Raw genomic sequence first — 21,712 nt, 5'->3', positions numbered from 1 at the left:
GTATTTATTACTTTCTTAATAATCAATGAACAGTTAACATCCATAGCCTATTAATGAAACACTTTAAAATGTACTTAAGAAAATATGATTATACTAAATCTAGTCAAATCTCTGTGACTTAAAGGTCATTATAAAATGTTTAGAGCAAAGGTTGGGTTACTTCATTTTTCTGACAGATTTTTTCAAAGTTCAAAGTAAAACTAATTTAGTATTAGTTTTTGAACAGGAGAGTAATGTTCCAAAACTAATTTGCTTAAAGAAAAATAAGAATTGGAGTTCCTGTCATGGTGCAGCAGAACGAATCCAATCTAGTATCCATGAGGATGCAAGTCCTATCCCTGGCCTCTCTCAGTAGGTTAAGGATCCAGCGTTTCTGTGAGCTATGGTGTGGGTTGCAGACGTGCCTTGAATCTGGCATTGCTGTGGCTGTGATGCCAGGCTGGCAGGTGCAGCTCCAATCCAACCCCTAGCCTGGGAACTTCCATATGCCTCGGGTGTGACCCTAAAACACACACACACACAAATAAAAAATAAAGAAAAAGTAAGAATTGTTTCTTCTAGACATCTTTTACATTTGAAAGGTATGATTTCTTTCACAAACAGTGACATTTCCAGACAATTTGATGGGAGTAAGAGGATGAGTATTTGAAATTTAGACTTAGAAAGTCTGAGCCTTTTGTTACCAAATATATTCTGTCCCACAGATAAGAATAATAAACACATTCATGGTACAGGGCAAGATAATCCTTCTGTTCATTCTGTGCAGTTTCCTTGAGAAGGAAGGAGTATTCAAGTATTACAACTTTGCACATCTGTCCTTTTTCACTGCCTCATCTCAAATACCTTGAACTTTTGCTTTTATCATTTATAATAATTTTTAGTATTATACCCTATGGACAATTAGGCAAGTAGTCGCCTTACCAAATGAGTAAAGTAAAATTAGGTTAGTAGTTTGTCTACATTTTGTTAAATTTTTTTTTATCAATTTGAAGTCTGGCTTTATTTATGCAATGAAAAATATATTTTTAGAGTTGCATCAATTTGGAGAGGCATCCAGCACTCGTCCGTCAGGTATGGTGTCATTCCAGGACATTCTCTGGTACTCCGTTTTTCTGTCTTATTGGCCAACTAAATTTACCTTGATTACATGTAATCATTTTGGGTTTTTTCCATTGCCAAAACATTGAGCTGCATGCCATTGTCAAGTTAGCCAATTGTCACATTTAAGTGATCTTAATATTGTTTGTATGCTTGCTTTTTAGTTATTTCTAAAATTGTAACTCAGGAAAAAATTATTGGCTTACTGATTTTTTTAAGCATTAATGCATAGCCTTTCAAAATTATTGAAAATGTTTTGAATGCTTTCTGTCAAAATCATTTAGTTGTAAATAACTAAAATTTTGTGACATGTTCCCAAATTTTATTTTTAAGTTATTTTAATATGCACCCATCACACTGCATTTTACCACACTAATAATGTAATGTATCTACTTGTGTTATTTGACTATCTTGTTTGGTTATATTTATAGAAGTATGATAAATGAAAATAACATTGTCATTTTGACTAATGTGCTTTCCTGCTTGTTAGTTTACCTGCTAATTAATGCTGTCAGTTCTTTAGAAAATAAAATTTTAATTTCTAAAAATATGCCTGAAAAAATATGTTTTGAGAAAGTAACAGGTCTGAACTTGCCATCAATTACTGAAAATGCTTATTAACTTAAGTATAATTCAAATTAAAATGAATAAACACAGTATTCTGGATATTGGAGATCATAACTAACAGTGGTAACTGACATAATTTTATTAATAAAACAGATTTAAGAGAAATTTGTATTGTTAAATGAATTTAAATTGGGAAATAGTTTCAAGGCTTTTTCAGTGTTTGTCTTATAATTAATTTGACGCTGATCATTTAAATCAAGGCAAGGTGACTTCAGAAAAGCCTATTTTCCACACTAATTTTGGCCAGTGTTGAATCTATGTGATTAAAAATATATGTTTTTTACCAGGGATGAAAGTTGGTCGTTTGGGGGGGATTTTTTAGGTTACTTACATATATTTCAGATCTGGTTTCAATAAGAACCTTTATTATTTAATTTTGGTTTTAAGAACCTTTCAAAGGGTCTTGTCCTATTATATCTGAAATATATGCCTTAAATCAGCTACATGTATTGATTCAAGATTTAATTAGAAAGTAGCATTTACTTGCATAAAATTATGCAGTATTGGTTGGGAAATCATGTGAAAAGTTTAGGAGAAAGTGTAAGAATGGTGGAATAAAATGGAATAAAAAAATCAGACTGTCGATTGAAGATTAGAAGTTAAAATAGAAACAAAAATTTAACGTAGTACTAATATTTATTTCTTAATCTCTTTTCTGATAGCAAAATATTAATGTTCTAATAATTTTAAGAAAGATAAGTTCCTTAGTTGAAGTACTAAATACGTTGTCAATTACAATTAAATCACAGTAGTTTGAAAAAGATTTTTAAAATCTAGCTACAAATGATACATCTGTACTATTTTTAATTGTGCTGTGTGTTATAGGTATTTGTGAAATGCCATTTTGATTATAATCCATACAACGATAACCTGATACCCTGCAAAGAAGCAGGATTGAAGTTTTCAAAAGGAGAAATTCTTCAGATTGTGAACAGAGAAGATCCAAACTGGTGGCAGGTTAGTATGCACCTAAAATTTTCTTCAACTGCTTTTTTATTTTTAATCTTAGATCTGGCCACTATCTGAATATTCAGGAAGAAATTATTAGCATTTGTTCCAATGATTTTTCCTGCATGAACAGCTCCTGCTTCATGACTGCTAATTTTGTGGACAGAAGACCAAATTGAGAGGGAATTTGTGAGTAGCTGTTGCTAAATGCAGAATTAACTAGCTTGTGGCTCTGTTCCATTGGTTTAGAGACTAGACCAGTTGGTTCTTCCACATGTGATTGCAGTAAAATATAGTATTAGGCAGGAACAACTCACTTGGGTTCTGCCTTTTCCATGTATGTTTTTGTTGGTTTTAACTAGGAGTCTTTTACTCCGGATAAAGTAGTCTTTCTCTTCTCTCTTCTTACTTTGCATACATTCATGACAAATGAAATGTCATTTCTTAAGCTCTTAAATCTGTTTGCCCAACTCTTCTCAGTTACTGAGAAACGAAGGTTTGGTTTATTATCAGTGTATTTTGGACTTGGATTGAAAGCCATGTGTATGGAAAGGGATGTGTGTTATCCTTGTCCTTCCACCCTCCCTTTTCCAGAAGCCCTGGGGGATGGTCGTCTTTTTCCTTTCTCCTAATACAGCTTTCACAAATCTCTAGCAGCAGTAATAAGTCTGTTTCTATAATTGTTTCCATCAGCTAACAACCGCAGTATACAGAACTGGCAAAACAAAGTCTAAAATTCTTTAAACTGTCAAAGCAGAAGAGAGTCTCATTGCAGAACAAGATGTGAGAGAAAAGGACTGGAACCTAGCTCCAAACTTCAGCTCTCCTAAGTTACATTGACTAAGGCGGAATAAATTACAACAATAAGAACAGTTTTACTAATAAATTATTAAATTTAAATCAGGACATTATGTGCACGTGCACTGTGTGGTGAGAAAACAAAGAAATGAGTAAACAGAATCCGTGATTGCAAGAGATTTCCACTCAATTTTTTTGGAATTCTCATCTTAAAAAAAAAAAAAAGTCTACTTTATGTGGCTGTTTCCTTTTTTGAACTTTCCCATTTTTCTCTTTCTTCCTTTTTCTGTGAACACCATCTGTTATTAGTTTCCTAATCCCGTCACTATTATCTATCAGTCTCTTCCTGAGTTTTGTTATCTTATTTCTCTTCATTGTATTTTTCACAGTTTTAATTGCTAAAAATGATACTAGATTTTTCTGTACTAGTCCTAAGGATAAAGTCACAAAATACAATAGAGTAATAGAGGACAGAATGCAGGGAGAGGCTAAGATAGTAACTTTGTAAATAAGCCATTAGTGGCCAGTTCTGCAGCTACTATTTTGAAATAGCACTTCTCTAGGTTTCATTTTAAGAGTTAGTTTGTTGCCACTAGGTATTTTAAACTTACTCCCCTTCAGGATATTCAGATTCCTGGTAGTATGAATTTAACTCTCCACTCTTATTTTCCCAGTACTGTCTTTTTTTTCCTCAAATATGACCTCGAGAAACACCCGCTTGGTAGGATTAATGTGAATAGTAAATCCTAACTAATAGTAAATCTAACACAGAGAACAGCATTTAACTTTCCATTCTCTGAGTAGTTGAGTATTACGAATAAGTTTTAGTAATTTAAAGAGCCTGTATACCTTTGTATTTTGTTCCCCAAATTTCACTACCAGTACAGTGGCATACTGAGTAGGTGCTCATTGATTCCTCAGTACTAAGGTGCTTAAATATCCTAACTGACAATGCCATGGATTGAAATGTCAAGGCAGTTTCTTAAGAGCAAATGTGAATTTTTTTTTTTTTTAAACTGACTACTGCTTGTCCTACTTATTAGAATGTGGTCTCAAATTCTGGTCACTGAGATATACAATTCATTAATTTGATTCTAGGCTAGCCATGTAAAAGAGGGAGGAAGCGCTGGTCTCATTCCAAGCCAGTTCCTGGAAGAGAAGAGAAAGGCATTTGTTAGAAGAGACTGGGACAATTCAGGTGATGAGCTCGACACAATAAGTAACAAGTAGTCCTTTGTGGCCACCTTTCTTTGCCTCTGTCATCTGAATTCGCAAATGAGTTTATTTAAGATATACCTAGAATGAATCCCTCCCATCTGCTTTATTGTATCTCTCTCCAAAGTAAACCTTTCGATCCCTTCTGCCACCTGCTGGTGCTGTATCAGAAATGAGTACCAACAGCTCTCTCCCGCCCCCTTCTGCTTCATAGGATACAACACTGGGAAGATAATTCTCCCATCCCTAGAGGACACCACAGGGCACTGTAGATATTCTGACTACTATTTAAGTTACATCTGTCTTTTCATCCTTCAGGACCTTTTTGTGGAACCATAAGTAGCAAAAAAAAGAAAAAGATGATGTATCTCACAACCAGAAATGCAGGTATGTTTTGAATTTGAGAAATCCAAGTGAAATAGATTTGTATCATCAATCTATGTGGCGTACACTCTAAGTGTATAATTTTGAATGAATTAACTCAGATTAGTACCCTCATTGCAACGGACCAGCATGTGAACACTTGCCAGTACAGTATAATATAAAGACATTATTTAAATCATGGTAGATAAACTTGTACTATCACTAGTGTGCTTTATTTTATGAGTGTAAGTTACAATAAAATGAATGTTAGGATTTATGCTTGTATTTATGAAAGAGAAATGTTAGTATTTAAACTGTTTGCGCAAAGAACTTTGATGGTAACTTACGTGTCATTTCTAAAGAGCAAAATGCCTTTGTAAAGATATTACAAGAGTTACGATTAAGGGCAACCATACACTGCCATAGTGTTGTCCATGACACTTTTAGAAAAATAGGACTGGGCCACACTAATCTTAGTCTGATCTAGTTGGATTCTTTCTTAAATCTTTTAAAGATAAATATGATACTTACCACGTTGTCCCTTTCAGTTGTAGAGACTGATAGGAATAAAATGAGCTCTTTGAATCAGAAGGCTCTGGAGGCTTACTCAAAAGAATTGATCATTTTTTAAAGCACTTTCTTGACTTCAGAGCTACCTCTATAACTGTAACAAACTAAATAGCACACTATAAAGGAAATACTATAGTAATATAGTAATATATATAATATATAGTAATATAATAATAAGGGGAAAATAGACTCTCCCTTTATATTGGTTTAATCTACTGTGGAGCAATTGTGCAAAGAAGGTGTTGCTCTTAAGATAATCACCTAAAGAAGAAGTGTTATTACTACAGATTGAGAGTTATAGCCATAATAATAGGTAATATAATATTTCAAATCTACTTTGACTTTATTATTCATTAACTATATGTCCTTAAAGCTTTCTTACAAAATGGAAAATTTGTAATTTTCCCATTGATCATAATTTTTGGAATGTATTTCTCTTGAAAATAGTTAAGAATCTAACATATTTTATACATGAATTTAGACGCTTAATATTTAAATGTCAATCTGTGTTATCTATATGTATTTTTATTTATTTATTCATTTATTCATTTATTTATTTATCTTTTTAGGGCCACACCTATGGCATATGGAGGTTCCCAGGCTAGGGGTGGAATCAGAGCTGCAGCCGCTAGCCTACACTACAGCCACAGCAGTGCAGGATCTGAGCCATGTCTGTGACCTACGTGACAGCTCACGGCAATGCTGGATCCTTAACCCACTGAGCAATGCCGAGGATCGAACCCATGTCCTCATGAATACTAGTCGGGTTCGTTAACCACTGAGCCACGACGGGAACTCTTATCTATATGTATTTTACTATTCAAACTGATGTTTAGAGTCACCATACAGTGTTTATTCATTTATATCATCAGGAGAAGGGTACTCATTCTGTGAAACTAATTGAAACAGTCACTCTAGGTTTACTGCTATTCTCTATGTTTGATACATACTTTTTGGTAGGTTAGATTACAGAAACTAGTTTGCAGTTTGATTATTTATATTTCTACTGATCAGTTGATAAGAGATATTAACGGATAGAATATCTAATAAGGACAAAGCAAGGGCATTTATCTAGTTTTGTTAGACACATTTTTAAGGGCAAATGGATGGAAGCAGATGTTTAAATCAGGATATAAAATAAGTATTGTACTTTGCCAAATTTATTTATAAAAATCTGTATAAGTCAGTAGAATTCAAGTGAAACTTAACTATAAAAACAACTAAGCCATTACTGAACAGGATAACAGAGTTTTCATCCATATAAAAGATAACTGAATATGATATTTTCCCATTTATTTACATTTAGAATTTGATCGTCATGAAATTCAGATATATGAGGAGGTAGCCAAAATGCCTCCTTTCCAGAGAAAGACATTAGTATTGATAGGAGCTCAAGGCGTGGGACGAAGAAGCTTGAAAAACCGGTTCATCGTGCTGAATCCGACTAGATTTGGAACCACAGTGCCATGTAAGTTTTCTTTGTTTCCTTTGCTATTTTATTGGAAGGAGGGGGGGCAGACTATTATTACTTTATTTCCAAGTAATTTGTGATTATGCCAATGAAAACAAACAAGCAGATGATACTGAAAAACTCAGCAGCTTTGCAGCTGTCTTAAAATAGCACCCCTCACACCTTTACATCGTGTACAAAAATAATCTCAGAATGGCTTAAACATAAGACATGACAGCATAAAACTCCTAGAAGAGAACACAGGCAAATTGATTTATGAAATAGAAACAGACTCAGAGATACAGAGAACAGACTTGTGTTTGGTGGGGTGGGGGTTGACTTTGGGATTAGCAGATATGCAAACTATTATATATAGGATAGATAAACAATAAGGTCCTACTGTATAGCATGGGGAGCTAAATTCAATATTCTGTGATAAACCGTAATGAAAAAGAACATGGGAAAAGAATGTATATGTATGTGTGTATAACTGAATCACTTTGCTGTATAGCAGAAATTAACACAACCTTGTAAATCAACTACAGTAACATTTTTTTTAAAAAAAGAAAAATAGCCCTGTAGCTCCCATCGGCTTGCTGCCTGGTGGCAATCACTTCTCCAAACTCTTCAATCCAGACGTGTTCTTTTAATGCAAGTATTAAAAATTGCAGCAAAATCAGCATTAAGTTTGTATTTTCTTGTACAACTGATGAATACCTGAAAAGTTATATTTTTCACCGATTGTAGCGTTAGGAAGAGGGGAAACCTGCTCAATCCTCTCACACTCCCAGTGTCACAACCCCTTTGTGAATTTGTGTGATCTGGCCTCTAGCGCTCAGTCCTGCAATAAACCTGATTTTGATAGCACATCAAGAGGGATTCCTCTTCCAGAGCAGGCAGCATTAAAGTCACAAGTTTATTTATATATAAATTGTATTTATATTTAAAATAAAATAATACTGATGAGTGTTATGAGTGAACCAAACACTCATTTTATGATCTTGGCATTCTTTCTCTACGTGCACATTTACATGGAAGGTTAAATTATGATGTCAGAAGCAGGCTTGATGAGAATGACGATAGAGCAAGCAGTTAAATGATGTCACTGCCCTATTGTTAAGGGCTAATATATATTTGTCTTGACTTTGCAGATATGTGAGCCTTTGCTCGTGGGAACTTACATGCTCTCTCCCCTGAATAATGCAGCAGACAAGCCAGTGTTGGCTTTGTAACCCGCCTCCCCTTTCTGTGCTTCCATTGCTGACCAAGTCTCCTTTTGATTAACACAGAATTTCTTTAGATTTTTAGTATTTTTTTAGGGCTGCACCTGTGGCACATAGAGATTCCCAGGCTAGGGGTCAAATCGGAGCTACAGCTGCCAGCCACAGCCACAGACACAGCAATGGGGGATCCGACCCGCATCTGCAACCTACACTACAACCCACAGCAACACCGGATCCTTAACCCACTGAGCAAGGCCAGGGATTGAGCCCACAACTTCATGGTTCCTAGTCGGATTCGTTCCTGCTGTGCCATGACGGGAACCCCCTCTTTAGGTATTCTGAAGGGCCCTTAGGCTGTTCTGTGTCAAGTCCTAGCCCAACATCACTCTGTCTCTTTTGGATGAATTTTAGAGTTTGCTTTCGTCCAGTATGCTTTGAGATGTAGTTCTTTCTGAGTAATCTTATTGCTAAAATTCTTAGGGGCGTATTGGGGAAGTAACCTTGTCATTGTCCCCGTGTGCTGTTTGAATTCCTTCCAGACAAGGCTTTGAGTTCCATGTAGACACTGTAAATCATTAAGTTCAGACAAATCCTAGTTAAATAGTTAAAACCATAAAAATCTCACTGTGATCAAAGCATTTTAAAGTATTTTGTTTTTCATTTTTATCACATTAATACATATAGCATGTTTTAATCAAAGAGTTCATAAAAATATACAATGAAAAATAACCCCATTTTCCTCTGCCCCACCTCTGACCTACTTACCAGAAGCAGTCACTTTTTAATCTGTTTGCTTTTTTTTTTTTTCCCGTCTTTTGTCCTTTTGGGGCCACACCCACAGCATATGGAGGTTCCCAGGCTAGGGGTCTACACCACAGCCACAGCAACGTGGGATCCAAGCTGCATGTGCAACCTACACCACAGCTCACAGCAACGCCAGATCCTTAACCCACTGAGCAAGGCCAGGGACCAAACCCAAAACCTCATGGTTCCTAGTCGGATTTGTTAACCACTGTGCCACGATGGGAACTCCCAATTTTACTTTCTTGAACAGCCTCTCCCTCTCCCCCAATCCAGACCTTTCTAGAGTTTTTTTTTTTTCCTCCTTCCTCTCTTTACCCCTTGACTTTAAGCGTAGGTGTGTATAGTTTTGTATTAAACCAAAGACTCACTTATTTAGTAAGGGATGTTTTTTTCTTGAAGACCCCTGTTCCAGAACCCTCAGTCTTGCTGCTGCAGTGGGGACTACAGGCTCTCCACTCTGGCTGCCCCGCTGTGAAGAGGGAGTCTCCCCTTGGTTGCTCTCCTGGGTTTTGAAGCTGTTGTTCCTGGGTCCCATTCTGTTTCTTTCTTGGTTTATTACCTGGTTTTGCTGGGGTACTTCCCTTGTAACTTCCCAAGAAAGGGCATATGGGATGTAATTTCTGCATCTTTGTATTTGAAGTTGTGATTTTCTGCCTTCTATTTGGTTATTTAGCTGAGAATAGACGTCTAGATTTTGTAAAACTCAAAAGCTGTTAATTCTTGAATTGTTTTGTTAAGAAATTCAGTGCCATTTTAATTCTTGTTCTTTCATACATGGCCTGATTTCCTTCAGTCTTTTATTTTGTTTTTCAATATTTTATAATTTAATAATGACGTTCCTTTGTGTCCATCTGCTTTTATTCATTGTGCTGATGATCAGTGGGCTCTTCAGACCAGAGATTCATGTCTTTCACTTCTGAGGAATTATTATTTTTGTATAATTTCCACCTCTTTTCTCTATTCACTTTTTCTAGAATTTCCATTAGGTGGATATTGAATATCCTGGATTCATTTTCTCAGTCTCTTACTTTTTTAAAAATCATATTATTTCTATCCCTTTATCTTTTCATTCTACTCTTTAAAAGATTGCCTTTAATTGGAGTTCCCATTGTGGCTTAGTGGAAATGAACCTGACTAGTAGCCATGAGGATGCAGGTTGGATCCCTGGCCTTGCTCAGAGGGTTAAGGATCCAGGGTTGCCGTGAGCTGTGATGTAGGTTGAGATGCAGCTCAGATCCTATGTTGCTGTGACTGTGCTGTAGGCTGGCAGCTGTGGCTCCGATTCTGTCCCTAGCCTGGGAACTTCCATACGCTCAAAGTTTGCCTTGAATTATGTTCTGTCTCATCAGTGTTTTATCACAGGAAATTGTATGTTTCATTTTAGGATTATTTTCTGTGATGATGGTTGCACAACAGTGTGAACGTATTTAATGCCACTGAATCATGCACTTAATAATAGTTAAAATGATAAATTTTATCTTATGTTAGTATTTAATGTTAGTATTTTATGATAACTAAAAAAATTAATCTTAATAACTTAATATTCTAGCACATAAGTACACTATGCTTTAACTCTTACTGTTATTGCCCATTTATATGGTTTGAGTGACTTCTTTGTGACAAGTAAAGAGGTGCTGAAATGTGCATACATAAATCTCAGCTGTAAAATTATTAGACCAAAGGAGATACATATTTATAAGCCTCACACTCAACACAAAAAAGAAAAACACTGATAAAGTGTGACAAGTTACCTTAATTTTTGATATGTGATGTTGTGCCACACATATCAGGTGGTGTGGATGGGGAAATGTCATAGGGAGGGAGGTAAATGCTGGTGTTGCATTGAATTGATTTAATTTTCTTTGCATTATTATCAAATGATCCTAAAATAAATTAGAAAAAATATTAATCCAGATTAATAAGCTATTTTATGAATCATGTTTTCTCTTTAATATACCTTGGGTTAGTTAACAAATAAAATGTTATTTTATTGTTTCCTTATTGTTTGAAGAGCTGCTAAAGGTTAGAATTTTGCCTGTCAATCACAAAGCTGAAATTCTAAGCAAACATGTTACTTAGCTGCTTAGCAAAAAAAACCCTAAGGAACCAATAGTCGTCAAGCCACCCTGATCTAATTTCTATGTTCTAGAAATGGAAAGAGGCTGAACTGTGTAGCAATATATAGAATATAGATTTCCTTTCCTTTTTTTTTCTTTTTTTTTTTTTGAATATTCACTAGAGAATGGTATTGTAGTTAAAATTCACTTGTAAACTAAAAACTTTTCACCAGGAATTCAAGATTCCCCATATGTTGGAGGTAGCTGTGGGGATGGTGTTTGTGCCTATACATATTTATTTCAAGCATCCCATTCCTATGTATAATATCACTTTAGTGTGTCCCCAAAAGCCATACTCCTCTAAAATTATGTTCACATAATTATGTATGGGGAGTTTAAAATTGCCTCCCAAGTTTTACCATTCATTCTACCTTTGGTGGATAATTCCAGAAACCCTAGAGATCACACATTTTTAATATGAAAAGCCATTATAACGTCTTGAAGCTGTTTAAGTGACTTTACAAATCTCTCCTGTGATGAGCCAGAAAACAGCAGGGGAAAAAGAAAGTCTTCTTTACATCATGATCTCACTTATGAATTAGACCTTTATTATTGAGCTTGAACTTGAAATTTCTTATAAAAGTTTCCTTGATGTGCTTATTGCAAAGTCAAAATACCGTCAGCTTTTCATCTGATTTTCTGACTTTAATTGTATGTGTTTAATGATTACATCAGATATTCTGCTTGTATAAGTACGTGATTAATAGAAGTAGCATACTGTTTTTATATGTGATCCGGCCGAACTCAGACTAAGGCTAAACTTGAAAGTCACACACACATACACACAAACACTAATTCTCTTCTTCCTAGGGAGTGCTAGCCAGTTGGCAGAGAGTACCTAAAATCTGCACTGTTGCAGCAGTTTGAAAGGTGGTAACTTTCAAAGGAGTTTTATGTCTCTGAAAGAATTTAGAGCTCTAAAATATCAGACACAAGGATCTTCTGGATTTTGATTTGACCTGCTCTCTGTTGTTGTCTCACAAAGAATACTTCAAGTCAGAGTAGAGAAAGTTAATTGACCATAGCAACACATCCAGGTGGCTAGATCTACCACTGAGGTGCAAAACAAAACAACATTTGGGAATATCAGTTAGAAGGAAACTAGAAGAAAGGTTTGGTGCTGGGGCAAGATAAAGGGTAAATAACTTCTGGGTGAAACTACCCCTGAGAAAATGGAAAATACCACCTAAGAAGAGGAGAACTTTGCTCACTGGTGGGCACACTCCATTAGGAGATGTTCAAGTGTAAAGAAAGGATGTGATCTTGATATTCCTTAAGCAGAAGGGGAGTGCTGGCAAAGATGCTTGCAGCGTATCTCACACCTACTAGCTCTCACTGTAATTAATTAAATTTAGACCCTGACTCTAGGTAAATACATTTTGAGTTTCAAATGGACTTTATAAAGCATGTTTTTTGGATATAACTTGTATATTGGGGGCTACCTCTTAAAGCATTCCAGCAAGCTTTTTTATTCAAGGGCTACATAGTAAAGTTTATTTATGTATGTATGTATTTATTGTCTTGTTAGTGCCACACCCACGGCACATGTAAGTTCCCAGGCTAGGGGTTGAATCAGAGCTGCAGGCCTACACCACAGCCATAGAAGCTCAGGATTTGAGCCGCCTCTGTGACTTGCACCACAGCTCATGCAACACAGGGCCCTTAACCCACTGAGCAAAGCCAGATATTGAACCCACGTCCTCATGGATACTAGATGGGTTCCTTACTGCAGAGCCACAACAGGAGCTCCCACATAGTAAATATTTTAGGCTTTGCAGGTATCTAGTCTATGCCAAAACTATGCTGCCATTGTAAAATGAATGAAACTGTAGGGGTAAAATGAATGCACTTGGCTGTGATCTAATAAAACTTTATTTACAAAAATAGGAAGCAGGCCAGGTTTGGCCATAGTTTACCAATCCCTGCATTAGATGGAAAAGTCTTAAGCTACCCCGTGCATTTTATTTTATTTTTTAATACCTTGCATTCTCTTTGTACAAATTCTCAATGTTATCTTATTTAGTTACTTCACGGAAACCAAGGGAAGATGAAAAAGATGGCCAAGCATATAAATTTGTGTCACGGTCTGAGATGGAAGCAGATATTAAAGCTGGAAAATATTTGGAACATGGAGAATATGAAGGAAATCTCTATGGAACCAAGATCGACTCTATTCTTGAAGTTGTCCAAACTGGACGAACTTGCATTTTAGATGTCAACCCACAAGTAAGCTGCATGGATTCCAAAGCTTTTTTTTTTATATATATATTTTTAGGGCTGCACCCGTGGCATATGGAGGTTCCCAGGCTAGGAGTCGAATCATAGCTATAGCTGCCGGCCTACGCCACAGCCACAGCAATACCAGATCCAAGCCACGTCTGTGACCTACACCACAGCTCACAGCAACGCCGGATCCTTAATCCTCTGAGCTAGGCCAGGGATGGAACCTGCATCTTTATGGATCTATGGACTAGGTCAGGTTCATTTCCGTTGAGCCGTGACAGGCACTCCCCAGAGCTGTTTTTTATTTTCTGTGGCGTTTTTGTTTTGTTTTCAGATTATCAGGGTAGCTCTTCCCTTTTATTACCTGTGGTGATAGAGAAGCTTATTATGTATCTACAATTAGTAAATAAATCTCTGATTAACCAGCAGAGGCTTGGATAGCAATAGAAACTTGATAGAAGTTCACTGTTTATTTACTTGCTTAAGTAATATACAAATGTGTGTGTTAGGAAATGTTAAATTTAAAATTTAGGAGTTCCCATCATGGCGCAGATGAAATGAATCCGACTAGGAACCATGAGGGTGCAGGTTTGATCCCTGGCCTCACTCACTGGGTCAAGGATCTGGCGTTGCCATGAGCTGTGGTGTAGGCCAGCGGCTACAGCTCCTATTAGACCCCTAGCCTGGGAACCTCTATGTGCCGTGGGTGCGGCCCTAAAAAAAAATAAAATTTAAACAAGGCTGCAACATAAGGAGTGAAAAAGTCATAACCCTTTCCCTCCCAACAAACACAAACACACACACAAAACATGTGTTCTCATTCCATGTCTCTCTCACCATCCCTCCCCACCAGTCGGTACCAACCCAGTCTCTCTTCCCTCCTCAGAGAAAAATGGTATTAATAGTTTGGTGTTATCTTTGTGTCATTTAAATATACCTTAAATACAAATATGTATATTTGTGTGTGTATATATATGTATGGATGGATATGTGTGTGTGCGTATATATATGTGTGTGTATATAATGTAATGGGTTTTTAATTTTTGTTTCTTTTTACATAAATGGAAAAATTCTATACAGAGTCTTAGCTTTTGTCACTAAACATTATTTCTTAAAGATCTTTTCATATCAGGTACTTTATAGAGCTTTTTTTGTTGTTGTTTTTTGTAATTGCTGCCTGGTATTTCATGGTACAGATAAATATTTATATAGCTACAATTACATTAATAGACACTGAAATTATTTCAGCATCTATTATTAGCAGAATTCCACAATTAACACAGAAAGCCTTTACATCATTCATGATGATTCAGGGATCATTGGTTTAGTACTTTCTTTTCTTCAAAGGTACCAAAGAGGAGTGAGACTGAGCTCAGAACACAGTCACTGGATCACATTTTAGGAAAGTACTGCATGGAATCAAAAGGATAGAAGAGGAGGGAGGAGTATTAAATTATGTCCTTAACCTTTAGGAAGAGGGCAGATAGACTTTGATTGTTAAGTATAAACTAAAGGGTAACATAATTCCGATTCTAATCCTCTGTGAATCGGTTTGTAATTGTTCTTCTGCGCAGGCTCTGAAGGTGCTCAGGACGTCCGAGTTCATGCCCTACGTTGTGTTCATTGCTGCCCCGGAACTGGAGACGTTACGTGCCATGCACAAGGCCGTGGTGGATGCTGGCATCACTACCAAGCTTTTGACAGTGAGCATTTCTTTCCAAGCTGATGATATTTTTTTCCTCCTAAAATTGTTCCTTTTTCTTTCGGCCATGTTTACTTCTGTCTAATTGTATTTATGAAGTAAACATATATTATAGAATAAAAATTTGTTCCCTAGATATAGTTAGGATGTGGAACAGTATGCTTTTACTTAGAAATCATCGTTTACTGTATTTTAAAACAGAAGTTTGCCCCTCCTATATAAATGAAATGGTCCAATATTAAAATGTGCATATGAATCTAGCCTCCCCCATTTTACTAATGTGGGAACTGAGCCCAAGACCATAAGCAGGTTACTGGTCTCTAGCCCAACTACATCATTCTTTTATTTTTTTTACGGCTGCACCCATGGCATGTGGAAGTTCTCAGGCCAGGAACTGAATCCGAGCCACAGCTGTGACCTACACCGCAGCTGTGGCAGTGTCGGATCCTTTAACCCACGGCGGGTTACTCCTAGCCCAACTGCATCACGCTTTTCAAAATAATTTTATCTTACAGATTCTGTGAATCAGAGAACTCAGTTTGGAGTGACTGTCAAACTCAAAGCCACATTTGCTGCCTTTCTCTAAGAAAGAGAATCCTAGAAATATATTTTGAAGACTAACTTTACATGCTTCCCATCTCCAACAATATACACACACACTTAATTTTTTAGCTAGTATTGTTTATATTTCAAAAATATTTCTAGTCACTTTGGAATACTGTGGGAGAATAAGTAGTGAGCTTTGCGTGAGCAAGTAAAGATTTTCACTAAATTGCAAGTGTTTTGAAATTTCGTCGTACTTCTATGTGAGCTTCAAGTATTTATTGAGTTCCTATTAAAGTGTCTACTGTCTTTCATAATCTGGGAATGTAACAGTGAGTAAGACAGAATGGGCTCCTGCCCTCTAGTGGGGGAGACAAATAAAGAGCAAATAAATAAAACTGACCCATTATGAGTCCTATCAAAGCAGCAAACCAGGAACGAAGGATTTTAAGAGATCTACCTTAGACAGAGTGCTTACAAAGACTCTGTATGTGACATTTAAACTGAGAACTACAGTGGGGAAAGAGTATTCCAGGCAGAGGAAACAGCAATGTAAAGTGCAGGAGGAAGATGATCCGGATGTGTTTAAGACACAGAAATGGTTGGTGTGGGTGGGTAATAAGTTGAGATGAGCCCAGCCTGAGTCTTGGAGGACCCAGATGCAGTGTAAAGACATCTCTGGATTATGGCGGTGGCAGAGGAGATGGAAATGGCCCCAGACTGGACGTATGTTTTCGTGGTAAAACCTCAGGATTAGCTAGCTGAACGAGCTGGATGTGAAAAGTGAGGACTATGAATGAATCAAAAATAGTTCCTGGGTGTGTAGCGTGAAGAAATAAGTGACTGTAGAAGATGCAGAGTTGGGGGGTGGGGATAAGGAGGAAAACACGATTTTGGGGGTGCGGGAAGAAGATGTCCTACTTGGCACGTGTTAAGTTTGAGATGTCCGCGAGACGTCCAGGTGGGGGTACAGCGCTGAGTAGGTGACTGCTTGTGCACGTCGGAGCACTGAGATCTGGGTTACCAACCTCTGGGTTAGGACTCATCCGCATAACGATGGGATGTGTGTTAATGGGTTTGGTGGAAACACCTGCAGGAAAGTGTAGAGAGAGAAATGTGTTCCCAGCTAAGCCTGAGGGATACTGCTCTTTGGAGTTAATATTTTCACTGAGATCTCTAAAGCAATTCGAAACAACTAAAATATCTTTTATTATAGGTGTATAAATAGGCCACAATGCACTTGGAAAACAATTCTTTTTTTTTTTTTTTGCTATTTCTTTGGGCCGCTCCCGCGGCATATGGAGGTTCCCAGGCTAGGGGTCGAATCAGAGCTGTAGCCACCGGCCTACACCAGAGACACAGCAATGCAGGATCCGAGCTGCGTCTGCAACCTACACCACAGCTCACGGCAACGCCGGATCGTTAACCCACTGAGCAAGGGCAGGGACCGAACCCGCAACCTCATGGTTCCTAGTCAGATTCGTTAACCACTGCACCACGACGGGAACTCCTGGAAAACAATTCTTATGTAGTGTAGTCATTAGCAATCTGTCTTCTTAAAAAGAAAGTTATGACAGCAACAATCCTTTAACAGTAATGCGGTACACCATATAGATGGAGAAAAGTCTATATAGTTATAGGGTAATCTCCAAATTACGCTGGCAAGTGAAAAAGGCCAGCAGACTGTTGTATAATGATAAGCTAACTTCAACGTAAGAAATGGGGGAGGGAGGATGCACGTGCATTTTTGCTCACATTAAAAAAAAGCTGTGGGAGTTCCTGTTGTGGCACAGTGGAAACGAATCCAGCTAGTATCTATAAGGGCATGGGTTCGATCCCTGGCCTCGCTCAGTGGGCTAAGACTCTGGCCTTGCCCTGAGCTGTGGTGTGTGTCATGGATGCTGCTTGGATTTGGCATTGCTGTGGCTGTGGTGTAAGCTGGCAGCTGTGGTTCCTATGAGACCCCCTAGCCTGGGAGCTTCCATATGCTGCAGATGTGGCCCTAAAAAGAAGAAAAGGAATTGCGGAATTCTAGTTTATAAATGGAGAATAACGACAAACTTAGAGTATTACCACATCACAATTACTAAGACAATAGTGAATCCAGGCCATTAGTAATAAAAGTTGCTGAAATTATTAGGTGAAAAACTACTGGAGAACTTTACACATCAGGGCCAATTTTTTCAATGTCCCAACTTTTTTTTTTTTTTGTCTTTTTAGGGCTGCATCTGTGGCATATGGAAGTATCCAGGCTAGGGGTCAAATCAGAGCTGTAGCCACCGGCCTACAATACAGTCATAAATAACATCACAGGATCCAAGCCGCGTCTGTGGCCTGCACCACAGCTCATGGCAATGCCAGATCCTGAACCCACTGAGCAAGGCCAGGGATCGAACCCACATCCTCATGGATACTAATTGGGTTTACTACTACTGAGCCCAACAGGAACTCCCAGTAATTCTTTTATTACCTTATTACTACTTAGGATTTAACCCTTATTGTCATCAGTCTAATTTTTTCACCTATTCTTTTTATGGCCCCACTTGTGGCATATGAAAGTTCCCAGGCCAGGGGTTGAATTTTTCAGGAGCTACAGCTACAGCCTATGCCACAGCCAGTCTGAGCCACATCTGCAACTTACCCTGCAGCTTGTGGCAACACTGGCTCCTTAACTGCCGAGCGAGGCCAGGGATCAAACCCACAGTCCTCACAGAGACAGGCCTTCAAACTGCTAAGCCACAACGGGAACTCCAGCAATCTTTTAATTAGGAATCTTAATATCAGTGAGACAGAAGACACTCAGAACACTTATAAATGCAAACATGAATGAGCTGGAAAAGCTAGAATATGAACAGATGGTAATGTCTTTTTTTAACAATCTATATAGATAGGTTTTGAGGATTAATGTCAGAATCACAACAAATATCCCACCTAATTTATTTATTCACTTTGAGTTGGTTTTGAGCAAGTAAATGTAAGTTACATAAACTTTTCCTTTTAAAACTCTTTGACAGGACTCTGACTTGAAGAAGACAGTGGATGAAAGTGCACGGATTCAGAGAGCGTACAACCACTACTTTGATCTGATCATTGTAAATGACAATCTAGACAAAGCCTTTGAGAAACTCCAAACTGCCATAGAGAAGCTGAGAATGGAGCCGCAGTGGGTCCCAATCAGCTGGGTTTACTGATGATTCAATAAGGTTCACAACTAAAATAAAACTTTTAAAAAGTGACTGCAACAAATAAACCTTCTCCTGAGAAAGTACATGCACAGATAGAAGACACTTGCCAAGTCCAGGCATTTTTATTGTGTAGATTGAAATACCAGTACACTATTCTGAATTTTTATATAAGATGAGGTTGGGAAGGTGTACTAGTATATAATTTATCTTAATTTTTCTAACTTTTTATGGATAATCTTTCTATTCATATCACATAAAGAAATGCGTTGAAGCATTTTGTATCTGTTTTGATTTAGTACCCTTGCCTTTTTCATCAAAGGAATTTTTCAAATCATTCGCTCTAACATTAGTCTCATATTTTCACTGTGATAATGAATACTTGAAATAGTTTTGTAAGGCTGTCATTTAGTTCAGTATTTAGTGAAAGGTCAGCTACTCTTATTAGGAGAAAATAGTAGTTTATTGGCCTTCTTTCCTAGTAAGTATAATTTCTTGCAGAAGCAGAATTTTAATGTCAGCATCACAGCTCATCTTCTACTCTACCGATCTGACATCTGAAGTCTGCTCAGTGCTACACAGTTTCATCACTTCAGAGATGTATGGCTCTCCGTTCTAACGTCCACACCTACATTTGTTTTTTGCCCTTCTCTCTCTCGTGAAAAAAACTGAAGAGCAATACCTTGCACTCTCGTGTGTTGCAGTGACAGGCTGACGCCTTGTTAATACGTACACAGTAAAGCAAGGCTGTGCAGGCTGAGAGAGTGCCTTACCCTGCAAAACCTTACAGCAAAACAACACTGAAAGTTGATTTATTTGTCCATGTAAATGTTTCGCCAACAAAAATGAACCTATTGCTTTATACAGTTTTTTATTAGAATACGGTCAGCAAATGTTTCATGCCTCTGAAAATTTCTGTGATGCTGAAAAATGTCTCAAGTTTGTTACTGGGGGTTTTTGTGTACAGTCAGTGGGCTTTTTGACGTGATGTGATCATTAGGGTTTTGTTTAGTTTGCTGTGTTGAGAACCAAATCCATTGAAAATTTTATGAAATTTGGAAATAATTGTCAGCTGTTTTATCTCAATGTAATATATACATTGTATAATATGTACAGTGTATATATTATATAATATACATTGATGTTTTATGTATTTTTTATAGTTCTGTTAGGAAAAGCACATTTTTGTTTGATGACGAGGAAACAGTTCTCCTTCTTTAGATGCGTTAACGTGTACAGAGTTCCAAGATTCACTTCAGTTGATTCACTTTAGGATTCTTAGATGGTATAAATTCTTTTAAAACATATTCAGAGATGCAGCCCATCCTTAAACCAAGTTAGCCATAGTTTATATTGCTCTTAGCTTTTCGCATAAACAGCATTCACACGTAAAGGGTTCGGTGCTTCAGTCTCAGTGGTCATCTTGGTCTGGTGGTGAGCGCCGGACACTACCTGGCTGCCAGATTTGGTTTCCCCTCATCAAAGCTGCCGCATGGAAAGGCAGCAGGGAGCACGTGGTGGGAGGAGAAAATACATGGCAATAAGCATCATGCACACACTGTTCTTTTTCACAAGAAAACCAAACACTCAATTTGCTGTATGGTTAAGATTGGAAATCCATGGGTTGAAATGGGAGTTCCAGCATTTTATATCCAGAACACAAATTAATGTTCTTTGTCCTAGGTTAGGAAGTTAGGGGCAAACTAGAGCATACTCTTGATCACTTTGGTAACTTTTAAAACCACATACAGTTAGATCAAATTCTCGGCTTCTCAAAGCAACGTGAATCTAAGCATGGTGTCAAAAATGATGTCCCATGACTAAGTGTCTCAACACACTGTAAATTTTAGAGAAATTTTATTTCCACGTTCTCAGGAAATGTGCCGTCTTCTGCAGTGTGCCTTCATGCTGCTGGGTGGAGCCTCTTTGGAATCATTGTAGCAGCTCAAAAAGCTTATCCACAAAATATTTCACCCATCTTGACACAATAGAGATGAGTTTTACATCACATATATTTTTAAGCCTTATCATAAAATGTGTATAAAAATGCCCATTATTTAGAAAATAGTCTACACTTTAAAGGAATTATTTCTATTATAAATGGCATTCATGACTGACTACTTAGTTAATACACAGTAGATTCCTCCTAATGTAAAATGGAACAATGCAGCTTATTTCGTTTCGATCTAGACACCAGAGCTAAAGAGGTTAGATTTAGGAAAAGTTCATTTATTTCAATAAAGAGCCACTAAACTTGAAACCCAAGTCCCATCTGAGTCTGTGGGAACCAGCAGCACCTTGCTGGGGCAGTGAGTCCCAGAGGCCCTGGAACTCTCCCACGGCAGTGAGGGTACAGTTGTGATCAAGGGAACATAAACTTCTCTCATGAGAGAGGTCTAAGATAATTAGCTGTACTGAAGAGGAAATGGTTTAAAGTGGTGTTGAACAATTAGTAGTAGTTAAATGCACATGCACGTGCAAATGCCTTTGGGAAACATGATGCACCTGAGGATTCCTTGTGGACAGGTGAGTATCCACATTCAGTATTCAGGGCATGACTATTTGTATACAGCTAAATATATATATATAAATATTTTATTTTTAAATGTACAAATACCCAATACCCATAGAGTTGACTCCCTGGATAAGTCATTTAACTGTAACTAGTGGAATATATGTGATGCACTCAAGTAGAAATTTTACTTGTATTACAGCCACACCATGATTATGCGGTCTCAGTTTCTGTTTGATTTTTGGATAGTATCAAATATCCAATATATCAGGACTTTTCTTTTGCCAACTCTAGTGATGCAATCGCTGAACATAGCTTTCTCAAATAGAAATCTTAT

General features: G+C 37.4%; 1 protein-coding gene across 6 annotated transcripts in view; it reads left to right on the top strand.

Annotated features, from left to right (window-relative positions):
* The window catches only part of PALS2 (protein associated with LIN7 2, MAGUK p55 family member), a 120,710-nt gene extending 99,587 nt beyond the window's left edge, over positions 1–21,123 (top strand). For 4 of the 6 annotated variants that reach the window (XM_047763405.1, XM_047763406.1, XM_047763408.1 and 1 more), the window contains exons 6-13: positions 1,030–1,071; positions 2,551–2,682; positions 4,570–4,669; positions 5,005–5,073; positions 6,926–7,087; positions 13,237–13,439; positions 15,011–15,139; positions 18,696–21,123. In XM_047763405.1, coding sequence (XP_047619361.1) covers positions 1,030–1,071; positions 2,551–2,682; positions 4,570–4,669; positions 5,005–5,073; positions 6,926–7,087; positions 13,237–13,439; positions 15,011–15,139; positions 18,696–18,872 — 1,014 coding nt within the window. In that variant the 3' untranslated portion in view covers positions 18,873–21,123. The remainder of the gene's footprint in view (positions 1–1,029; positions 1,072–2,550; positions 2,683–4,569; positions 4,670–5,004; positions 5,074–6,925; positions 7,088–13,236; positions 13,440–15,010; positions 15,140–18,695) is intronic. The other 2 variants (XM_047763410.1, XM_047763409.1) reach the window with 1 other exon arrangement.
* Positions 21,124–21,712: the final 589 nt, after the last annotated feature.

The sequence above is a fragment of the Phacochoerus africanus genome, chromosome 16 (genome assembly GCF_016906955.1).
Source record: "Phacochoerus africanus isolate WHEZ1 chromosome 16, ROS_Pafr_v1, whole genome shotgun sequence".
In the NCBI taxonomy this organism is placed as follows: Eukaryota; Metazoa; Chordata; class Mammalia; order Artiodactyla; family Suidae; genus Phacochoerus; species Phacochoerus africanus.
Note: the sequence above shows the minus strand (reverse complement) of the source record. Positions and strands in the feature narration are given on the sequence as shown.